The 20,871-nt window shown below is 36.2% G+C and overlaps 1 protein-coding gene across 3 annotated transcripts in view; it reads right to left on the bottom strand.

Annotated features, from left to right (window-relative positions):
- LOC127971636 (A disintegrin and metalloproteinase with thrombospondin motifs 2-like) overlaps nt 1–20,871 on the bottom strand; it is a 134,389-nt gene that overhangs the window by 40,334 nt on the left and 73,184 nt on the right. For all 3 annotated transcript variants that reach the window (XM_052574801.1, XM_052574800.1, XM_052574802.1), the window contains exon 4: nt 4,195–4,394. In XM_052574801.1, coding sequence (XP_052430761.1) covers nt 4,195–4,394 — 200 coding nt within the window. The remainder of the gene's footprint in view (nt 1–4,194; nt 4,395–20,871) is intronic.

Below are 20,871 nucleotides of genomic sequence, written 5' to 3'. Positions count from 1 at the left end.
AATTAATATTGTCAACTTTCAATTCACACAATTAATGCTACACACAAAGGTCTCAGCTCCATTACACAGGCTGGCTGCGCTGGTCGCTCATGCAAATACGTGAAATGAGTCTGAGTACAAGCATTAAGAGCCCGTTGGCACCGTTGAGGGTCTGTGGTGGCGTGTTCCTGGATCTGATGAGGTACTTACAGTCTTGAGCTAAAGGCAATCTTAGATCAGCATGTTGTGAGACTTTCCAAGACTGAAAAAAAGGCAAATCAACAACAACAAAACCCAAAAAGAGCTTCCACATTAAATAATGATCCATTATCTCAACACTGCAACACTAAATCCGGTCTTAAAGGGGCAGAATAAAGGTAAAGGATGGCTGATTGGTGGATTGGAAGGGTAGGCGTGAGTCAAGAGGCCTCCAGATCTTTTGATCCCTGTCTGACTCATCGATTCCTCATCCGTTCCCATGGACCTATGATGTAAAGCCAATCAATTTTACTGCATTTTAAAGAATTATTTCACTCGGTTCTATAAATTGAGGGCAGAGCGAGTCACTGGATCTGTTCTCCAGAACAAACCAAAATCCCATTCAAAAACAACAACTCCACAGAGAGATTAACATATTTAACAGACCAGAATTAGATATGAACTGTGACAAAAATGCCAGATATTGTGAAAATGAATGAACAGCTATGTATTTAAAATGCCTCAATATACAACTTCACTGAATGTGTAACATTATTAGATTTGTTTTATGATAAACTTAAATCAACTGAAAATACAGACTAGATTTCATGTATAATATATATATTGTAGGCTACTGGTTCAGGAAACAGTCCTCATCTTCCATAAAATGCATTGGACACACAAATATTTTGGTTGAACTGTTCTGGAACACTGATTTCTAGTTGTGTCCTCTTTTGGAAGTAGTCTCGCTTTCACAACGAAACACACAGCGACTCCACAACATGGTGGCGGTCGCAATAGCGTGAAATAAAAGTTATGGCTTCTTTCTTTGCATGAACATTTGGGTGGCGTTATGCAAATCTTCCCAAATGTGACACATTGGGGGCGTGTTAGAACGAGCTGTTTTAGGAGGGAGTGGTCAACTCTTAACCTTTATAAAGAAAATCTCTTTGGATTTGAGACTTTAGTCTTTGCAACTTTACAGATCTTCTTTATGCACCAAGAGCTTGTAACGCTCCAAAGAGAAAGGGAAAACTGAAAACGTATCATGTGACCCCTTAAAAGGAAAATGTAATAAAACGGCTTGCTCTGAAAAGAGCTGTTTTTGACATGGTAAAAAAAAAAAATGTTTTTTTTACACTAACAATGATCAATTTTAACCAAACTATGTTACAGTCTTTCAACTTGTGAAAATTGGGCATCTGATGACCCCATTATCCTCTCCCATAAAATATGCCTTCATAAAGGGTTCAAAGTGCCCTTAAAAATCTATTTCAGTGGGCAAATACCGCTAATATAATATAATTTTAATTTTGACACTGCTCTGAACAAACCCATTATTCAGATGAGGATAGAAAATTCAAACTTTGTTTTTGAAAGGGGGTGTAACATTTTGAATTCAGAATTTAAGAATTTTATAGGTTCTTATTTGTTAAATATAAGGAAAATAATATATGTAAACATTTTCTACATTTAATATGCATTCCTATTCTATAGGTGGCATTGCAATCATGAACCCTGTTGGGAACGTTACTTTAAAAAAGTAATTAGTTATAGTTAGTCACTACTTGTTCCAAAAAGTAACTGAGTTAGTAACTGAATTATTCTATAATAAAAGTAACTCGTTACCAGGGAAAGTAACTATTTGCGTTACTGTATTTAAAAAAAAAAAAATTTTGAAATGAGTAGAACAGACAAGTGTTCGTACATAACTTTCAATATTTATTGCACGTCAACAGACAGCAAGATTTTTATCCTGCACTTCAAGTATTATCTTTGTAATCTGTGTGTTTGTGTGTGTGTGTTTGGCGCTGCTGGCGCGTATGCCTGCATGTGTGTAAAAACACTGGCTCTGATTGGCTAACATGAAACACATGACTCTGCCTTAGCCAATCATAATCGCTTATCTCGTTATTAACTCACCTGCTCACTAGCTGTGTGAACCAGGGGTGCGTTCGGATTGCATAGTTTATTAAATCAATGCATAGTAAAGCACCGCATTTAATGTTCAGTAATGTTAAAGGAAAAGTAATTAGTTAGATTACCCCGTTACTGAAAAAATAGCATTGTTACCTTATGCCGTTCTTTTAAACGCCGTTATTCCAAACACTGATCATGAATAACAAATATAATTTAATATTTCTGCTTCTCTATGTTGACTATGTTGACATGTTTATGGGTAATTCATTCTGAAACCTCATTCCATTTTGATCCTTATATTTAAATTTGAATTTGAATCCTTTATTTGTTTTGTTACTTCAGTTTCAATCCGATTCACATTCAGGAATTTAAACGGCATTCTAAATTCAGTTTTGAATGGCGCTCAACCCTGCCACCCACATACGGTCCCATAGACGGATCACTTTTCAGGCAGACAGAAAGACGGCTCCCACTCTCTTCTCCTGCTGGATCATTGAGAGAGACCAGCCACTGACCAGGAGGACATGAATGAAAGACTGTAGAGGATTTTTTCACTCTGATCAAATACAGCAACAGAATAGTGACATTTATGCACACACATGCTCAACACACACAAAACCAACGCAACATAACAACAAACTCAGGAGCCAGGCACAAAATCACACACACCCCTTATGTGCAACAAACACTAAAAGAGGAGAATTCAGGGAAAATAGTTGGAGGAAAAAAGGGTAAAATCCTGCTTTATGTCTCTCTCTTTTCTCTCCTTGACTCCCGGAGAGCGAGAGAGACATGCCTTCCAAAAGTGAGCAAAGTAAACTTTCAAGAAGAAAGCGGCAAGAACTCAACGCGTGGGAGAGAAAGGAGACGCGATGTTATTTATATATTTCTGTTTATCTGTTTTCCTGTCATTTATTCAGAATGCAGCATTTGAAACACCCCCTAGGATGAGAACGAGAGGAGAGGAAAAGGAGATTGCAGTGGCACAGCTGCAGAAATTGTTCGGGGACTCGTGATAACTGGAGAAAATATGCAATAAAGAGACAAATGGTGAGGTTATAATACATTTTTCTCTGGCCTTTTTCATCCCATCACATTTCATCTTTGATAGTGTGATCCATAATGTAAAAAAAAAAGAAAAGAAAAAGACTTTAGTTCTGATCTAATATGTGTCTGAGTTTACCTCACATCATTGCTATTACTGATGATATAATATCTAATATCAGATTTTTCTGTTTGTTGGCTAGCTGATCTCTCTCTCTCTCTCTCTCTCTCTCTCTCTTGCTCTTTGTCACTGTGTAGGTTTAATTTGTGGAGATTAAAGGACACATAGCAAGCCGCAGATGGGAGCTGTTTTGTCCTGAAGCATATTTTTCCACCGGCTTACCATCACCCTGGACCACATGACGCAAAGCCACTGATTTACTGCATTCAGCTTTACCTGAACTTGACATCCTTCTTTTCTCACAAATTGAAAAAAAAATAAAAAATACAGACAAATCGCATATACTGTACTAAGCCAGACATCTCCTCTAGAAACAAACATCACTAGTGAGAGCTAACAGTATATGAAATCATTGTGACTAATATTTTAATATTTTCTATATTTTCAAATACTTTAATATCATAAAAAAATTACAACAAACCCTAATGTTGGACTGACAGACAGACAGACAGACAGACAGACAGACAGACAGACAGACAGACAGACAGACAGATAGATAGATAGATAGATAGATAGATAGATAGATAGATAGATAGATAGATAGATAGATAGATAGATAGATAGATAGATAGATAGATAGATAGATAGATAGATAGATAGATTGATTGATTGATCTTTGACAGCCCTACTTAAAATGTTTTCAAAACACTGCTGGATTGAATTGAAATGCTATAAACACTAGCGCCTCTGATGTCAACACCATGTCTCTAATGCTTCACCAGCAGCCAGCTTCATCTCAGTTGTTTATTACAATGCTGTCTTATGCCTGTAGAACTGCTGCGCTGTTGACAGAGTAGTTTCTATCGTTCTTTGATTTTTCTCAAGGGTAACCCAAACACAACAGGCAGCGTGGGTGGCTCGAGCACACTTACGATGTTCATAAGAGTGAGAAGGTACTTCTCCACTTTCTGCTGCCCGTGAAACTGCACCACAGAGTCGTCCACCCCCAGCAAAACCTCAATGTTGTAGATTCGTTCCGGCAGCTGTCTGCGGGCTCGTCGGCTCTGGTTAATACTGCGTTCAACACCCTGATACAGAGTCTCAAGGTCCAACAGTCCGCCCAAATCAGCACCTATGAAGAAACACAGTGTAAACTGATAAATCAGAACAGCAAGGCACAGAAATTGACATTGACACGTGACATATTGTTAAAGACATGAAAGGAAGAAACCTATCAAACCACTAGCCACTATATGTGGTGTCATGAGGTCATTTCCTCTCCAGGCGGATAGATGGAACATGGAGGAGAGAACACACTGAGGAAGATCTATCACCTTGTCTCAATCACCCAATCAGCTGGGGGCATCTTCTATGCAATTATGTAACGTTTCCTAGGCAACCTGCTCATGGGTAAACCAACGCTCGGTGCAGACTAATATTAGCTCACCAGTCACTTTCTTATTGGATGATAATCCAAGAGTAAGAACAATATTCATCATCGTAAATGCTGAGAGTCAGTAACATATTATTACAGGGCAAGAAGACAAGCACAGAAGATGCCCAATAAACCAAAAAAACTAAAAGGTGTCTGAGTGTTATTTTTTGTGTGTGTGTGTTTGTGTGTGTGTGTATGTTGGGGTTTATTATCATGAAGGATTTTGTAGGGTTGTAAACTTCCTCTCACCAGCAGGTGTTCATAATATCACAGCCTGTGTCAGCAGATTTCCACACAAAATTGGAAGAAAGCTTCTACAGTACAACAAAAGCAATCAACATGCTCTTGGCTCATATGTCTTTTACCATGCACAGTATTCTGTATAAACATTTTGTGGTGGCACTTTATTTTAAGGACCAATTCTCACTATAAACTAGTTTCTTATAAGCATGTATATTACTAGCACATTGGCTGTTTATTTGTATTTATTTTGGCACATATTATTGCATTATTCTGCATGACCATTTAGATTTCTTAATCCTCTAAACTGAATTTAACCATACTAACTATTCTTACTCAACAGCGAACAATAGGTTTTCCTTAAGGAGGATTTCCCCCATTCTACCCTACTGTGACAACTAACCTCCTTCAATGACATCTGTCTTTTTCTGCTATTCTGTGATCCTCCAAAACTTGACCCATCACCCTGCCTGTCAAACCCACACAGCTCCATACTGATCTCATGAGAGTACATTCACATTCAGGCCGAGGAGTCCTCGCCCTTATCAGGACACAAAGCTACTTTGTCTTTCAACCTTTGCAAATGCCAAGAGAAACTATGAGCGAAAGAAAAATGGAAGAAACACAGGAACGAGACAGCGGAAGGTGCTCAGAACATGTGAAAAGATTGATATCATGTACAGCTGTTTTGATGTAAGTACTGAACTCACAGTAAGTCATTTTTCTTGGTTTCTAACATCTCAAACTATGAGTGACAGATTTGTGGGTCGTCGGGCCGCCAAACTGCAAGAGCACTGAATCAGAACATGAGTTTGTAGCTAGACGTGTCCGCTGATACATGCACATAGAAATATACACACATAGCTAAGCACAAACAAGTTTCTTATTGAAGTAAATGTGTTGCAAAAACGTGTAGATCTTAAGCTGAGAACATGTACAGAACAATACTGACAGGCCAATGTGCAAACTTATAAAATGAAAATGTGAATGATATTTAATTAATGATATATAATTAGGACATTGGACATAAAAACAGAACATTGTGCCCTGTGTTTACCTTATTTTTTTCACAGTGTGTGTTCTGATGTTGCACACAAATGATCACAATATAGCCAGAATACAGTATAAATAGGTCCACATAATATAATAAATCTAGTCAGATTATGAAATACAAAGAGTAAAAAATGTTCAGTACAGTATAATAAACGTATTCTGGTTTATTAAATACAAAATAGTCTACCCAAAAATATTAAATTACATACAATAATAATACGAAAATATTAGTAAAAAAGTCAAAATAGTAATAAATCTAGTCAAAAACTAAAAATTCAAAAAAGTCAGAAGCATGGAAACAATTAAAAACAAACAAAATGGTCAGTAAAGTATAATATATGTAAAATTCTTAAATACAAAAAACTAAGTAAATAAGAAATGGGTATTTTATTTTGATATATTTAAAAAAAAGACAAACTTACTTGAAAACATAGTTTAGTTTTTTACTTTGACTTACAACCACAAGTTTGCATTTTCAAACCCCTGAATCTTTACGTCTTGACTTCCAAAACCACTTTTGCAATCAGGCCTGCGGCAAAACTCACTTGTTCACTCAAAAAGTTCATATGCACTGGGCTGGAACGGGTCGGACCTACGCCGTAGCCTACACGTAGACGCACTACCTTACGCCGTAGCCTGACGTGCACCTCTTACAAGTCCTTGTGGACATTGAAAGAATGTCATCTTCCCTTGTTCTGTTGTTGTCTCCTTTTGTAGTTTTTTTAATAATGATTTCATGATTTGATATTTATTCGCCGCCATCATAGCTATAATGCTTCTCTGACGAGCCGCTTCTTCTTCGGCTTTTGTCGTGGTACTGCAGGTTACACCAACAACATGCCCATGGACAGGACAGACTAGTGGTTTGCATGTGTACTGCACGTGGACAACAGCGCAGAGGTATAAATAAAAACTGACACATAGCCTACAGCAAAAAAAAAGAATACGGCTTAGGTCCGAAGCAGAAGTATTAATCGGCCTTAAGGAGGCAATGAAGCCTTGCATAATCATAAAAGCTGGAACAATTGATCCCTGACCAATCAAAAAAGATATGACATGATGAGGACACAAAACAGCATCAGCTATATATAAACTGTAGCTTGACTCTCAATATGATGATTCCACCTGATCAACAGAAACAGGAATGTGGGACCTTTAAATGACCTCTAGGTCATTGCACATGTGACCTCTAAAGATGTGAGTTTTTCTAGCACAGATTATTGTCCCATATGTAGCAAAAGTATAATAATGTTCTGTAGACGTTCTGTGAGCAAACAGCTTGCACATTGGCTGTGCGCCGGTGATGTCAGACAGTGTTTTTAATTAGAGTGTGAAAAAGTGTGTACATGCAGCAGATGTACAAGCGAGCCTTTCTGTGTACTTGAGGAAGGGTATCGCAACCTTAGGGAAATCTGATCCAGCTAGTACATACATTTTCTAACAGCCAGGGCTCAACTAATGCTCTTTCTGCCTTTTAATCTTTAATGGCGTGTTGTAAAAGCTCAGATCAAATTAAGCCTTTAGGACCAGGCCATTGAGAGCTGGTAATGATATCAGTAACTAAATCATCTCCAGCAGTAATAAAGTATGCCATTTGATTAAGCTCTATATTAATGCCAACAATGCACTAATGTTTACTATGTGGTAAGTGAACTGACAATGTTACTGTTGAACAGAGGTCAAGACCTTTTTTAATCTATAATGGTAATCATAGTATCAGTTTACCCTCCCCCAAGTAATATAATCTATATTAAAGAAATCTAAACATACACATTTATCAGTGTATTCCTATTCAGCATTTTTATTTCTGGACAAAATATATTATAATATATGCTAAATATATTATATAAATATATATAAAGCTCAAATAAATAAATGTTTTAAATATACATTTTTTACAAATATTTTGATCCTTCATATACAAATTGTATTTCAAAACGTTTTGGGGAAGGAAAATAAATTTCTAATCTTACAGTAGCCTCCATTTAATGCAAATGTAGCAGCCTACTTAAGAAAACTAGAACTAAAGAAATAATGATTTAATAAAGTTTCATTCTTATATTATATTGTAATAAGTGAATACATTTTTGACAAGATGTTAAATATATTTATGTCTTAATATATTTTAAATGGAAATAATTGCTAAAAATATATATTGGCAGAAATGTATTTATGTATTTATAAATATTTATAGAAAATTGCAAATATTTTTTATTTATTTATTTTATTTTTTTTGCTGCATGGGTTATGACAATCTCACAAAATGCTACTATATATACATATTTAATAATCTATGGCTGATGGAAATTTATCTAATTAAATTAAATTTAATTATTTTTAAATACTGGTAAAATATAACTAGGTAATTGAGCAAGGTTTTATCAGACAGGAGGCTTTGATTTATCAAATATGGAATATCTGGTTTTTATGCTGTTCCATAATCTTAATAGATGACTGTCCTCGAAGTCAGACAAGCAACAGCAAAGCACCATGGGAGAAATGCTCCACTGGGCTATATTAAGCCATCCAGCAATTCACACATTAAACTCTGGATATCTACACAAGGGAATGATTTCATAAGAATGCCATAAGAGATCCTCTTATGAAATAAGAAAGAGGAAAAAAGACAGTTTTCAGCCTTTTTTGTCACTGCCAGATCTTAAAGATAAACAGAGAAATCCACCCACTCAAGGCGAGATGGGAGGGGTCCTCCTCCACCTCCTCCTCAGCGTCTCTGCACCAGACGCCTGCTCTCTCACAGGTCAGCTTTACATTCTTCATTTCCCCCACCCTCTCTCTGCATCTAACGGTGATTATATGTTAAATGCTGAGAGACTGCATTTGGAGATAGCTGTTTACACACACAGAACCCAAAATGTGTGGAAGACTGTGATTGGATGTCTCACTGAAATGGTGGTACACACACACACAAAAATAAAAAATAAAATAAAAAAACGATTTGAGGTCGTACTGACACTTGTATCTAAAACCTGTTTGAGAGACTAATGAGATCTCTATTAAAAAGCCATGACATTTCTGGAAACTCTGTAAGCAGGAGACTTGCAATAAGCTAAAAAAATATTCAATTTGATCTAATTTCACTTGCAATAGATAGCACTGCTATCTATGAGAAACAATGGAGACATAAGAGGGTTTTTTTCTCAAATGGGGAGTACTTGCTTGTAAGTGTACACTATTCTTCAAGTAAAAAAAACAATCATTGTATTGGTATACAGCCAGTGAATCAATACTTCTTACAGTAATATGAGACTATTACTACAGTAATATAACACTACTTCTAATTTTGATACAATACTACAGTAATTTCTAATTGAAATATCTAAAGCACTCCTAACATGTGGCATTTCCTAAAAACAAAAGCAGCCATTTAAAAGGATACTTTATTCAAAAATGAAAATGATGTCTCAATTTATTCAGCCTCATGTCATTCCAGACCTGTATGACTTATGTTTATTATGTGGAACCTAAAATATTTTTGGAAGAATGTTGATAAGAAAACTGTTTTTGTTTTTTCTTTTACTTTAACGTTAACATTAAAAATAAAGTCACACAGGTTTAGATGACGTTAAGTTGTGGTTGAACTATCCCTTTAAGCTCAAAAGTAAAAACTGACCTGGCTGTGTCACTGTCCATGCATGGGCCACGGAGGTCAGTGGATGAGCCCCAGAACAGTGACAGATGAATAAAAGCAACAGACAAGGCCACACTGACCTCCAAAGGTGTTGACATGGCAAGTGTCTCATTCTCTCCCCGCAGATACAACAGGAGGTTGCAAGAATAGACGCCGCTGGAACTGCACAGGTGCCTCTTACAAACTTATTCTGAACCTGGAAGATAGCTGCTCCTGTTATCAGCTAGAAACGTGGCCAACAGCTATTGATGTTCTCCAAAACTAATTTATTTGTTGGGTTAAGCATTTGCTAGAACTATAGTTTGCATCCAAGAGGTTTATGTTCCACTGCATTCACACGTACCTTTTAATACATTCTGTCTGGATGGGTTTAGCATTTCAAAACTCTTGTCTGCTGTAACTTGATTTAAATGACAATAAATAAGCAAATACATGTTATGGTAAAGTGATAAAATTAGGTAGCAATACAATGCTATTTTGATAAAACGACCAGAGTCACTGTCTCCTAAACGTCCAACCAATGTTAAACTCATATATTCCAATTACCAAAAAAAATAATAATAATAACTTAATACAACCCTTTGAGATACAAAATCTTACCTTCAACAGAACCATTTGCCTTAGTAAAATAGTATTTTAGCAACCAATTTAATCAAATGTTCAAGATTTCACAGGCAGTGTTAAAAGTGTGAATTCTGAACTGATTTGAATTCTGAACTGATTTTAACTGGGATCTGTGTATGTCTTTTGTCCCTGACCTTCATCTCTAGGGAAATAAAAACATTTCTCAAAGCTCTCTGCTTTAGAACAAATATGTGCCATTAGAGGAAGCAGGATCAATGTCTGTGAACAGCAGGTGAGAAATGGCTCTAGTCTTCATGATATAGTGATAAGGGATGTACTACAGCACTCTGCCTCCTTCTGAAGACAACAAAGACTATATACACAAAAAGTAAAAAAAAAAAAAAAACGGTTTTCTAAAAGACCAAACATACATTTCAATTTAGATTAAGTTAATTTAGACACATTTGTTGCCTCAACTACAGAGCAAGTTCAAGGCCATCTTTACATGCTCTTTCAATAGCATCAGATACTGACTGATGCGATATGATTTGATAATAGACTTCAGCGGTTGGATTCTGAGATTAAATGATTTCAGCTAGCTGTCACATAGGCTACAGCCATCTCAACTGCAAAAAGATTGTAGAAATGGTCTTGAGTAGAAGAGGTGGAGAAAAACAAAAGGTGTGAGACAATATGTATGCAAATGATCCCAGGCAGAAGTTTCCACAGGGAATGTGGATATATATCAGATATGATTTATGGAAATTCATCAGCCAGTTATATACTTTAATTGAGCAAACCTATAGAAAAATGACAGGCGCTTTTTGAATAAAGATATACATCTGTTTGCGTAAAATCTGCCTCTCCAATAGACACAGATTACTCTATATTATAGACTATAGTATAGGCATAAATTAGGGACACAATAATACAAATATATAAAAAAATATATAAACACGTATCTAAGCCAGGATTATGATGTATAATTCTTCATAATAAAACATTCCCCTGGTACACAGGTTTATGAAACAAAATATACTCCACACAATGTAAAACCATTACTGTATGGATTACCTGTTGACTGCATAATATTACACTTTTAACAATTTTACAGTAAATTTGCTCCTTTTCATGCACACCATTCAGCGTGCAGCAACCATGCAATATTGTCCCTTCATGTGATCCGTGTTCTCTCTTGGAACCCATTAGAAAGCTCCATCATTAATCAATACACTCATCCCTCTGTAACTTTATATTCCTCCAGCAGCAAAGAAAAGTATCCCTTCTTGTGTTTTCCTATTTTAATAAACTGCAATTTTAATGGGATTATCTGTGGCGGATTGCCGCACCAGAGCAGATGTCCGGTGCGTGACATTCCCATGGCACTGTCTGAATAAATCTGGACTGCCATTTCTCTGAATCCTTGGAGAGAATCGGATTTTCAGGCACAATGTTTACTCATCTCTGATAACTGTGCCTATTCATGCATGCAACTGCAATGCAACTTATACATGAATGCAGCACCAAAAACAAAGAGGCAAGTTTATTAAACAGTTTTCATTAACATCTATCATAACCGACGATTATTAAAGAAATTATTCAGAGTAAATGCCTCATATAGCCCGATTTCGAAGATATAAAATTCATAAAAAAATATGTTAACACGCATAGGGTACAATAAGGAACTGAATATCCTATACAGAGTAATGATCTCACTCCATCAAATATGGGTGTGCATTAGTAAAAGCAACAGCACAAAGAGATATGCTATACAACCGGACAGTAATATGTGACCATGGACCACAAAACATAAGGGTCATAAGGGTCCATTTTCAAAATTGAGATTTACACATCAGCTGACTGAAAGTTTCACTTAAAACCTGTGATAAATGAATTATGAAGCTGTAACAGCATTAGACAATAAACAAATCTAATTACTTTGTCAAGAAAACTAAAGGGCCAGTTCCTGACTGTCCTGTGTCACTATAATACTGAGGCAGCGGTCACCTTTCTTTCGTTTATGTAACCTAGTCCAAAAGAAGAGTGTATTGAGAGTGAATCATCACTCATTGTGAAGGTTCATTCTACAAAGCTTCTGCATGAGAGTGGCTACTACATGCACTTTGTAAACATACTGTATATTATGTTTGCCTCAGTTATACAGCAAGTTACACAGCAAAAGTATGATTTTGCTTTAAAAAAAAAATGGACAAAATCTCGAAAGTTGGTCTTACTTGATATTATATATATGTACAGAGATATACAGTGGTGGCCAAAATTATTAGAACACTAGTATTTTCACTGGCTAAAAAATGGTTTTAAGTCAGTTATTTCTATCTTTTGTTGTAGTATATCAGTAGGAAATATCAGTTTACATTTCCAAACATTCATTTTGTTATATATTTCTAATAATCGAGTCGAACAACAGCCAGTGCTCCTCACAGAGCTCTATTCTGATCATCATCAGTCTGTCTGGAATGACATGAAGAAACAGAACAAACTGAGAACTGTGGCAATCTCTCCAAGATGCTTCAAGGAACCTACCTGCAAGGCTACAGTACTGTTAAAAGTTTTAGACACTTGTGTTAAAAAACTGTAAAATGAGGATGCTTTCAAAAATAATCTTTTCTTTATCAAATAACTTCTATTAAGTTAACTAAACCAACATTTGATTTGACCAAGTTTGTTTAAAGCAGATTTTGCCCTAGGTGAACATATATATATATATATATATATATATATATATATATATATATATATATATATATATATATATATATATATATATATATATATATATATATATATATATATATATATATACACACACACACACAGAGAGTATATATATATATATATATATATATATATACACACACACACACAGAGAGAGAGAGAGAGAGAGAGAGAGACACGTGTGTAATAAGATTTCAAAACTTTATTTTATTTTCGATCAAATAAATGCAGCTTTGGTGGGCATATTAATCTTTTTTTTTTTCAAAGACTTTAAAATATATATAACGCCATATGGCTTTGAAACATCATTAGTGTGGGTAAATAATACATTTTCCTTTTTGGATGAACTATTTCTTGAAAAAGCAAAACAAACACACTATTACATAACCTCTCTATTTACATATCTACTTCAGGTATTGAGAGCTCATTATATTTACTTCAAACACAGTTCTCTGTTGTGAGAGAATAATCTCATAGTCCCACTGTCAACAGAATTAGAAACCTTTAAATGGCAAGTCCCCTTTTCTCACATAGCACAGTCAGGTCAAGCACTACAGCAGTTTGTGAAGGTCTACAGGAAGTGCATGCCCCAAATGAGTTCATTAGACACAGCAAACAAAAGCAGCAATGCAGCAAAGTGCAGCAGACAGTGACAGCAACCAGAAGGCCCGCACGTTTGTTCTGAAAATACGGCACGTTTCCTTTGTTGCCACGCAATTAAACCAGCCACGCAGTGAGCATGTGCTAATTCAAGCTCTAAAGCTCCAACCTAGAAGCCAAAGCGCATAGCCCTAGGAACGTCAAATAATGAGATAGCTTCCTTTTCCCCTGCTATTCTTGACAGAACGGTACGGATGGCAGGGGAAGGGTGTAAAGAAAGAGAAGGCTGGGAAATCAGATTCCACTCTCTCTTCTCCTTTTCCCTCACCTTCTTGCTCCTCTTGTTCTGAAGGCGCAGTCCCGCCATTCTCTATCCAATTTTAATGAAGTGGGTCTCACTACGATGCTGGTGAAAATTGCCTTTTGGTCTCTGCATGTGAACATGTGTGTGTGCGAGAGTGTGCCCGGAGCCCTTGAGGCCTTTTAATCTCTAAATGTGTGTGTGTGTGTGTGTGAGATGCTGTGATTTATGGAGCACATGCTCGTGGCATCATCAAGAAACACAAACGCTCACATCACAAGACACCTGACAGCACATTCTGAACTAATTCAATACACACAATGTGCATCAACAAGGCTTGTCACTCTAGATTTGGGAAACGAGAATCGGTTCTTAGGCAGAACCAGTTCTACTTGAATAAAAAATATAAAATGAAAAAAAATACAGCAACTGACTAATTATTCAGCAATTAAGCATTTTTTTTTTTTTTACATTATGCCAATTTTAATAAGATTTAACAGCCTTTGAAAAGTCTTTGTAAATGCAGATGCACTGTAGATGCACTTTATTTTATAGTATTTATTTATACATTCATTCATTCAATCATTAATTAATTAATTCATCCCTTATTATCATTTGGAAATGGATCAGAATTTTTCTAAGAAGCAAATGTTTTTTTTTGTGTTTTTTTTAAAGTACTTCATTGCTAAAGTTGCCATTGGCATGTAAATAGGGGTTTTAAAGAATTAATATTCAGTAATATATATTTGACTGTAATGACACCATCGGCAAAAACTAAAATGCTACTGAACACATTGCTTATTTAGAAGTTATAAATTACATTTGAAACATTTTTCTATTAATTAAATTAAGGAGGTCCCTTTAAACAAATACACAGATGCACACGTACAGAAGACATTGTGGCCATCTTGCAAGTAATACTGTTTAAAAATTGATGGCATAATTTTCTCTCATTAATAATGACAGGGTTACTGATTGGTCTGCAAACAGCTGCAGTGTGTGCGTGTGTGATGAGGAAGGATCTGTAGGCCAAATGTACATCATTCAACAGGAATAGTGTGCCAGACAGCGATGCTGTGGGTCACTGTGAAGAAAAGGTGACACTAACTGAGAGAGCAAGAGACATGGTAAAAAAAACACTGTTTTGTGCCTTTTACACAGCGGCTGTAACTCTTTGTGTTCGGAAGGTTTGCTCACCATTGCCACCAGTGTGAAAGCCACCACAAGACACACAAACACCATTCAACACTGTCAACGTCCACACCTAGCAGTTGTAACCAACACAAATGGATTCGACACCATGACTTAAGTGAAACTGTGCTGTGATTATAGACATGAAAACTAGACCCCTTAAAATAACACTGTGACTCGCACTGAAGTGTTGATGGCTCTCTGATTTTCACAGCTGGTAATCTCATACAGTATGTTCATTAAAAATAACCTGTGCTGTGCACCGAAAAACCATGAGCAACTCTGACATCTGCTACATGTAACAAATGATTTGATGTACAAAGGGGCAAAAAAGCATCTTGAGCAAAACACGTATCTTGTGCTATCTATGAGTGCATCACTTATTTTTCAAGCACCTTGCTTCGTATAAAGTATGGTAATGTAAATTCATAAAAACACTGTCCATACGCTCAATTTGAATATACTCAGAATTCCAGGTGCAAATTATACTTATACCTGAGCTGATTTAATACAGAAAATGTCCAGTCAGATGTAGTGGATGGCTCATGGTCAACAATCCTCACTGGTAATACAAATGTTTTAATATTGATTCTTAGTATCCTTGTTTAAATTTAGGAAACAGTTGGTTATTCCAACCTGATCCATTAATAAAGATAATTTATTAAATAAAATAAAATACATAAACTAACAAAAGTTTCAAACAAAACCTTGATAAACCTTGCTTTTCCTGAAAATGGCATTTAAATTCCACTTGCATACTTTAAATTTGAATTGTTATTATGTACTATTGTTAATTCAATGTTACAAATAAAATTCAGGAATTTTTGGGGCTCTTTAAAACGTGAAAAAGATTTTTCCCTGTCTGCTGCCCTTCACATCAAAGCCAGAGTAATTTTCAAATAATTAGAAAAGCTGCAAACATGTCCACTTGGCTAACTAGAAATCATCTTGCTAATACTGCTAACAAGCCAATGGCTTCACTCGATAAGCTGCTGCCAAACAGTTGGGATGCCAAAACCCCAGAAAGTTTAATGTAGTGAATTCAGTAGAAGTGCTTCAATTACCACTGGGCTAATACTGCTGTAGAGACAGAGCCCAGGCGGCTCTGAGCAAGCTTGGCTGCGGAGGGGGGTGATTTATTGTTGCTTGCGTGTTTGAGACAGCGAGGAAGGGAGGTAATCAGCATGGAGCTGCAGTTTAATGTTGTTTCAGGGTCACGGTGCACTTTGCACTCGTCTCTTGCATAAAATATGCTCTTGTTCCTCCGTCACATACTGTCTCTAAGTCCTCCATAAGAGTTGTTAACGCTAAAATGTGTTGCAGTTTGCAAAGTAAAGACCCTTGGCAAAGATAAAGAGTCATGGGGTGGTAACCATGGCACTGGAGTGCAGGCGGCTGAAAGAAACTGCACCAGAAGGTTATGACGGGTGGCATAATCCCTTTTCAAGAAAACAAAAAGTTTGTGAGTTTGTTTAGAAAAGTGTGTAAATCCCTGTATCAATGTCAAGGCTGGATGAAATATTCCAATACCATCACCAAAATTGTTCATACCTGTCTTACACCAGTCTTATACCTTTCATAATATACCCTATTTGCAAAGAATACACTCAAATTGTTGCACAGTAACTTCCCTTGTTATCCCTGTCTAATATCCAATCACAAGAGGCCAAGGACTGCCCTTGTTCTTTTGAGTGATGGCATTAAATGGAAATAATCTTATTAGAAACACTCTAATGTGTTCCCAAGATCCCCGATGGTGAATTTGAATTGACTGATGGCATCAATATTTCATTTAAATGTAACACCACATCACCTTCCACATGTACTAAAACCTCTCTTATTTGTCTGTTTGCATATGCTGGATATGAGCGGGTGATACTTGCACACAAAGTAATTGCACTAATAGACCAAATGAGACTGTACATCTTAATCAATTTAGCTTAATTAAGTCGACCTGCATCTTTCAGTTTTAAGAAGTGTTCTGCATTAATACAAGCCTAATATGACTGAAACATTAAACATGTTATGTCAATAGTACTTCAAACTGAAATTGCTTCCTAAGTGAAATGATCAATATTTTATTTTACATAGTTTAATTCACCCTTCCTGTCTGTGTTTATAGTGTGTCTAAACCAAACTACAGTATGTGAGCATTGCAGGGTTTTCTTTATCCATGCCCTTTCATATACAGCATCAAAACCTCTTCCGAATTGCCTAAAGGAAATGTCTGTTGACATCCCCCACATTATGCTCACAAGCACAGACACAAACACATAGCTGAGGTCATTTCAACTCCTCTCTGAGCATCAGGTAAACTGCACTTGGCAGTGTTGAGACAACACGTGGTTGAGAGAGAGATACTGTGAGTGAGTTTTTGTTTATTTGCCAAATAGTTGTTCTTTTATATCCCTTGGCTGGGTGAACCTGACACTAATCTCCCTGTATAAACATGGACAAAGACCATCCTTTTTATGACCAGTGTCAGGAAGAACTGTGCAAACACTAAACAGAACATTCATAGTTGTGTGAATACATGTGTTTGTGCACTTTTAATATTTTTATCAGCAATAAAATGCTGGTCTTTGGAGAGGCATTATCCATTGTTAACTGACTGGTACAGTTTGAAAAGCATTGTAGAAACCCAATCACTGAGTGGATTTGTTTAAAAGCAGATTTATCTTCACTAAGTGCACAGATCTAAGGGTTGTGTTTGTCAAAATAATCATTACAACTATGCACAACTAACTTCTTTAAACTCCACACAACAGTAATTCTGACTGGATTACAATTTTAATTCCTGCAACAAAGCATACTTACTGAGATTCTCCAAACACAGGGCTATTTCAAATGCCTTTCAGCAATTAAACTCTCTAAGCTGATACTGAGAAAATTGTTTATTGATGCTTTTCAGGAATGAATACATATACTGTAGGCAGACTGATGGAAGGCTGGAAAGATGGTCATACAGTCAGACAGGTAGAACAACAGAGCAACTGATAGAATTATAGAAAGAAGACGGATAAGCATACAGATAAAATATTGTACCAAAAGAGCTGCATTATAGATAGAATGATAGATAGAATGACAGAAATAATAAATAACAGATGGATAGAATGAAAGAAAAACAGATAAAATTACACAATGATAGACAGAACAACAGACAGTCAAAACAAACAACAGATAGATAGATAGATAGATAGATAGATAGATAGATAGATAGATAGATAGATAGATAGATAGATAGATAGATAGATAGATAGATAGATAGATAGATAGATAGATAGATAGATAGATAGATAGATAGATAGATAGATAGATAGATTCCTCTGATTTACAATGCACAGAATGTGCAGTAAGCAGAAATCGGTGCAAAATCCTGGAAGTCACATCTCGTCCATATTTGATGCCAGGCACAGCGGTCTATTGCCCAGCAGGCTCAAAGTCACTGGGCAGAGGTTTGGAGCATGAGCAGCACTACAAGGGCAGGGCTCCTCAGGAGCACAGACACGTGCCAAGAAATATGCCAAATCTGCAATTTTTGAAGGAGTCGCTGTGACACCCCATCTGCACAAGCTGTATGTTTACATCAAATTATTACCAAGTCACCACTGTTGTTCAAAACAAAATGTATAATCATCCAGACTTCTAGGCTCAAAATTCTGCAGTCACTTGCTATTCCTAAAAAGCTGTATTTATGAAAGCAGCATTTATTTGCCATTCAAAGTAACATTTATATGCTGACTTGTTTACCACACACAAAGTCACCCAAAAGACTAGAGGCTTTCCAATACCCCTTGTGCCCAAGCAACTACAGCAGGATGGAGAGAAAAGCAACGCTGTTTCTGGGATTGGGGGACTGGCTCAACAGAGTGACATCAGCAATGCACACTCAGTCTTCAGCAGCTGTTTTTCAGTATTCAAGGGTTCAGAATCAGTACGGAAGACGAGACACCTACATACTGTAAGCTACGAGTGTGAGATGATTAAGAGTACAGTAAACATCTGATTAAACTTGTTATCTGTATGGTTATTGTTTTTTCTTTCCAATAATCCTGCTGAAAAGATAATCAACAATTTTCATGTTAGCCAAGCCTGCCAAGATGTTCACAAGCAGAATACAACTGCTTACGTTAGTTAGAAAGCCAGCAGGGCACTAGAAGAATATTGATCAAAAAACACACAAAATGTTGGTGACCAGCCACACTAGTCTTTTCAGAATTTTATTAAATGACCATCCTTACAGTATAAATTTCGGGGGTTTTCTTGTTCATTGAAACCACAATAACAGAGGAGACTGCTGACTTGGTAAAGGTCCGTAAGACAATCATTGACACTACCCACAAAGAGGATAAGTCACAGAAGGTCATTACTGAAGGGAGTGGCTGTTCACAGAGTGCTGTATCAAAGCATTTTAAATGCAAAGTTGACTGTAATGAAGAAATTGGGTAGGAAAAAGTGAAGTCTGCTGGTGTTGGTCCATTGTGTTTTATCAAGTCAATGCAACCATATACCAGAAGATTTTGGAACACTTCATGCTTCCGTCTGATGACAAGCTTTGTGAAGATGCTGATTTCCTTTTTCTGCAGGTTTTCTGCAGGTTTTGCCCACAGTGCCAAAATCACTTCCAAGTGGTTTGCTGACCATGACATCACTGTGTTTGATCGGACGGCCAACATGCAAGTAAATACAAAATACAGTTTTTAAATGATGATTTCATTTATTAAGGGGAAAAAGACTGTTCAAACCTACAGTTCAGTATGTTAACATTTAATTGTCGCCTTCTGTTAACTCATGAAAGAACCATGAATAACCACATTATTTTAGAAAGCTGAGTTCAATTTCACTATCCACATCCAGGCCTGAATACTTTCAGACCTGTTGAATCAAAAAACACTAAAAAAGGACCTGTCTGACAAAGTGAATCATGCTTAAAGAGCAACACATCATGCCATGATCTAAAAAAATTCAAGAACAGATGAGAAAAAAAATAGTTGACGTATTAGTCTAGAAAGGGTTATAGAGGCATTTCTGAAGATTTGGGAGTCCAGTGAACCACGGTCAGAGCCATAATCCACAAATGGAGAAAACTTGGAATAGTGGTGAACCTTCCCAGGAGTGGCCGGCCTACCAAAATTACTCAAAGAGTGCTACAACAGTTCATCCAGGAGGTCATAAAAGGGGAGAGTTCCAAGGCAAAAGCCACTGCTGACCAAAAAGAACACAAAGGCTCATCTCACATTTTTCATGAGCTGAACTCAAAGATCTAAAACTTTTTTTATGTACACAAAAGGCCTATTTCTCTCAAATATTGTTCACAAATATATCTAAATCTGTGTTACTGAGCACCTCTCCTTTGCCAAAATAATCCATCTACTTCACAGGTATAGTTGATATATACCAGTATATATATACCAGTATATATATATATATATATATATATATATATATATATATATATTATTATTATTATTAATGCAATTAAATAATAATAAATAAATAAAAAATAATATTTAATGATGTATACAGAGTCAAACCAAAGTTTATTCAGACACATTCAACATTTCTCACATTAAGACAATTAACTCACCATAGTTTAGAAAATAGTATTAAAATATGACAAGAACTCCGAGTTAAACTGTGTAAGAACAAATTAATCTTGATAAGGTCAGATAACTTTGAAAGGTATGTAACAAAACTAGGTCAGGGTCAAAGTTTCAAATCAATTTTACTGGTAGTCTACTGTATGGGTCTACTTTTTTGGGTATAATTTGTCACAGTTTATTTTGATATCCTCACTTATATAAATGAACTATAGTGTCCTGCATCCACTAGTAAAA

Source organism: Carassius gibelio, chromosome B14 (assembly GCF_023724105.1).
Source record: "Carassius gibelio isolate Cgi1373 ecotype wild population from Czech Republic chromosome B14, carGib1.2-hapl.c, whole genome shotgun sequence".
Classification (NCBI taxonomy): Eukaryota; Metazoa; Chordata; class Actinopteri; order Cypriniformes; family Cyprinidae; genus Carassius; species Carassius gibelio.
This window is presented reverse-complemented; position numbering and strand designations above follow the sequence as displayed.